At 40.1% G+C, this 4,145-nt stretch overlaps 1 protein-coding gene across 1 annotated transcript; it reads left to right on the top strand.

The window, feature by feature from the left end:
- Positions 1-2,514: 2,514 nt before the first annotated feature.
- Positions 2,515-3,648, top strand: LOC119429535 (the record flags this gene model as incomplete). Its single annotated transcript, XM_037697146.1, is given in 2 exon segments — positions 2,515-2,788; positions 3,535-3,648. Coding segments are annotated over 2 exon segments (168 nt in total), but the record flags the coding sequence as incomplete, so codon positions are not given.
- Between the last annotated feature and the right edge of the window lie 497 nt (positions 3,649-4,145).

Genomic DNA, 4,145 nt, shown 5'->3' with positions numbered 1-4,145 from the left:
AGCAGCTCCACAGCACCGAAACAGCTTTGGTTAGGGTTTGTAATGACATTTTAACAGCAAATGATTCTGGTCATTTTGTGGCTCTTGTACTCCTCGATCTTACTGCCGCTTTCGATACTGTTGACCACAGTATCCTCATCTCTCGGCTTGAACACTGGGTTGGATTACAGGTGCTGCATTAGACTGGTTCCGCTCATACCTCTCTGACAGGAGTTTTTGTGTGAAGGTGGGTAAAAATCTATCCACTTCAATGCCTCTTTCCTGCGGTGTCCCGCAGGGCTCGATTCTCGGACCCCTTCTATTTTCACTCTATCTGCTTCCGCTGGGGTCGATCCTAAGAAAACACGGTATTCCATTCCATTGCTACGCCGATGACTGTCAGATCTACCTGCCACTGAAACCAGCCAGTGCTTGTTCAGTCCACCCTCTCCTCAAATGTCTGGATGACATTAAGACATGGATGGCTTCAAATTTTCTAAGTTTTAACGACCAGAAGACTGAAGTCATTGTCTTTAGCCCTAGCTCAGCTGCCGCCTCTTATCCTGTGAACCTGGACTCCCTTCAGCCTTATCTGAAGCACTCTGTTAAAAACCTTGGAGTGGTTTTTAACTCGGATTTTAAGTTCGACAAACAGATCAGTTCGGTTCTGCAGAGAAGCTTCTTCCAACTGCGGCAGGTAGCTAAGCTCAAGCCAGTGCTGTCTAGACCCGACCTTGAGACACTAGTCCATGCATTCATCACAACCCGCCTGGACTATTGTAATTCACTATATGCTGGGGTCAGCCAGGCCTCTATCTCACGGCTACAGCTCGTCCAGAATGCTGCTGCTCGGCTCTTAACCGGTACACCGAGGTATGAGCATATTACACCAGTTCTGTCCTCCCTACACTGGCTTCCTGTGAGAACTAGGATGGATTTCAAAATTCTCCTCCTGACCTATAAGTGCCTAAATGGCCTCGCACCCATCTACCTCTCTGAGCTACTGGAACCATATGTTCCCTCTCGGGCTCTGAGATCATCCGATCAGCTGCTTTTGGTTGTTCCAAAAACACGACTGAAGTTCCGAGGAGATCGGGCGTTTTCAGTCATGGGTCCCAAACTGTGGAACAACCTACCCCCCAACATTAGGCATGCCACCTCCCTTCCTGTGTTCAAATCCCTGCTAAAAACATATCTGTTCTCTCTGGTGTTTCATACTGTGTGAGTTGATTTAGTATATCTTGTTCCATGTCTTCATTTTAATGCTGTTGTTTTAATTTTTTAAGGTATATTCTTACTGCTTTTATTTCTCAGTGTTACCCTTAGTGTTAAGCACTTTGATAACAGTCTATCTGTTTTAAATTGTGCTCTATAAATAAATATGACTTGACTTGACATGGGAGTTTTCCTAGAAATCCCTTTGATATTCTTAAGAAAACAGCCAGTTTAAAACAATGATTGGTTATACTCTGCATTAATGTGGTTTGAATGACTCAGTATTTGCAATATGCAGTATCTGTGCATATGTGGGTTTTCTCCAAGCACACCAGTTTCCTCCCACAAACTAAAAACATGCACGTTAGGCTGATTGGTAACTCTAGGTGTAAGTGAGAGTGAATGGTTGTTTGTCTCGTTTGTCTCTGTGATGGACTGGAGACCTGTCCAGAGTGTCCCCCACCTCTCGCACAGTTACTGATGGACAAGGGCACCAGTGACCCCCATGACCCAAAAAGGAAGAAGTGGGTAAAGATAATGGATGGATGGATGGATGGAAGGAAGTTATTTTTATTATTATTTATTTCTATATTTTTTACGACTGTTTTGTTTTTTAAATTCTCATTAAACTATTGCTATATTTTGTGAGTTGTGCTGGATTTTTTTAATTAAAAATCGGCACGCATTATTGTTTAATTAAAAACATTCTTTAATTTAGCCAACAAGTTGAACGATTTATGCTGGAGTAGGATTTCTCTTTTGTTGGGTGCCCCCACATTTATGCATGTGGAAAGTAAATCAATTAATAATCTACACTTGCACTCAGACTGCATAAATATTTTTTACAAGAAAAATAATGTACCAATTCTTTTTTATAAGATTTGGAGGTGGTTCGGTAAGGATGCTTCCTGGGCACCTCCATATGGAGGTGCTTCAGGCATGTCTGACTGGGAGGAGACCCCGGGGAAGACCCAGGACTCGCTGGAGCGACTATGTTTCTCGTTTGTCCTGGGATGCCTTGGAGTCCTCCCAGAAGAGCTGGAAGAGGTGGCTGTACTGTAGAGATGTCTGGGCCTCCCTGCTCAAGCTGCTGCCCCCGCGACCCGACTTCAGCACAAGCGAAAGATAATGGATGGATAAAAGTTTGAATATTATTATCTTTCACTTTCTTTAGTCATATTTGTACAAAAGCTTATGTACCACATTCAAAGGTGTGAGCACACCTGAGGGATAAGTGTTGTGCAGAGGAAAAGATTACAGCTTCTCTATTTCTGTTCTGTAAAGCTCTTTAGCAGTCTTACCCCCCGTGTTGCAGGAACTGCGACTGTGGAGTGCATGTGTTTGTGTGCACAAGTGGACATAATCAACACTGTGTTCAGCTGGCCTTCATTTCACCTGCTCTTGCTGCGCTGAATTGCTGATTGCTCCGACTTGTTTTCTACCTGGAATTAAGTTTTCCTCACCAGAACTGAGGCTGACGATTGTAACCCAAGGAGAAACCCCGGGGATTATTAGAGACTTTCAGGGAAGAGTAGTGAAGATGTTGATCACCATGCTAACAGCCATGTACGTGATGGTCAAAGTCGTAGAATCGGTAAGGTGATTATAATGGAAAATTTCCTAAAAATAGAAATAAAAACAATCTGATATGTGCTAAACAGGAGTTTTATTAACTAAAATACAAGTATTCAGGTATCTTGTAAGCAAGATATAACATGGATTGCTAAACAACACTAACTAAAATGATTTAATTTAGTTTAATACTCTTTTAGTTACTAATATTAAACCAGATTCAAAGTAATTTAGATAGCATAAAAATTTATAAAGTACAAAAATATTTTAAATGAAAGTTTTCAGATGTTTATATGTAACCATAACATTTTATGGTATGGTATGGTATATAGTTTATTCATTTTAAAAAAGTACAAAACAATTCCATAACAATATAAAAAAAAGATACAAAAGATTTAAAATGAAAGGCAGCAGAAAGAAGAAAAAATCTTATTATATCTGCCCCTTTTTACAAACAATTATTTCAGACATAATAATCTTCAAGTAACAGTACAAAATGAATAACTCTTTCTAATTTTTCTAATTCTAATACAAAACACACACTAAGCTACTTCATATATACTTTTTTAACAATTCAGCTTTGATCTTTTTCTTAAATGTGCACATTGCATTGCACATTGCACATTTTAATATGAAGTTCTTTGTGAACTTGCATAAAAAAAAATGAAACGTTTACTGTTATGATAAAGATTTGACCTCTGTCATGAACTTAACTTCTTGTTGCTGCAAAAGTGGTGTTAATAACTTAAAATGTCTTCTCACTTTCAGATCGGGATCCAGTTTTCTCATAAACGAGAGCCTTTGCCTTACATGGTCTCTCAGCCGTTGCCTTGGCAGGTTCACTCGGTGTCACACAGCCGGAGGAGCAGCAAAGCAGAAGAGGTCAGTGGGAACAACACGGGAAGCCCAGTACAGCTGGGATCACTGTACTTTAACAGCAAGACCCTTAATTTTATACAGCCACTAGACTTCGTTTGTACATCTCCAATTATCACCTTTTGCCATGAAAGGTGGAATTGTCTGTGAGTTTGTCTGTCTGTTAGCAAAATATTTCATAAACCACCAGAAGGATTTCAGTGAAAATGAAAAAGAAATCAACTACACCTGATTTTAATTTGTAGTCAATCCAATTCAAGATGGTCGCCACAGTCAAACATCAATAGCAATAACTTAATCTATTTTTAACAGATACTGAGATCAAATTTAATGTGGTAGTAGCTGAGACTCATCCGCAATGCACACTCTGAGTGCTAACAGCATCTTTTGGCACACCAGGCAGCAAAATGCATCACGTCACTGCATTTGATTGTATGAGAACAATGAAAATATTCACACTCACTCACTCACTCACTCACTCACTCACTCACTCACTCACTCAC

Source organism: Nematolebias whitei, unplaced genomic scaffold (assembly GCF_014905685.2).
Source record: "Nematolebias whitei isolate Nwh7 unplaced genomic scaffold, NemWhi1 Nwh_scaf_2283, whole genome shotgun sequence".
Classification (NCBI taxonomy): Eukaryota; Metazoa; Chordata; class Actinopteri; order Cyprinodontiformes; family Rivulidae; genus Nematolebias; species Nematolebias whitei.
The sequence above is the reverse complement of the archived record's forward strand: the minus strand, read 5'-3'. Positions and strand labels throughout refer to the sequence as shown.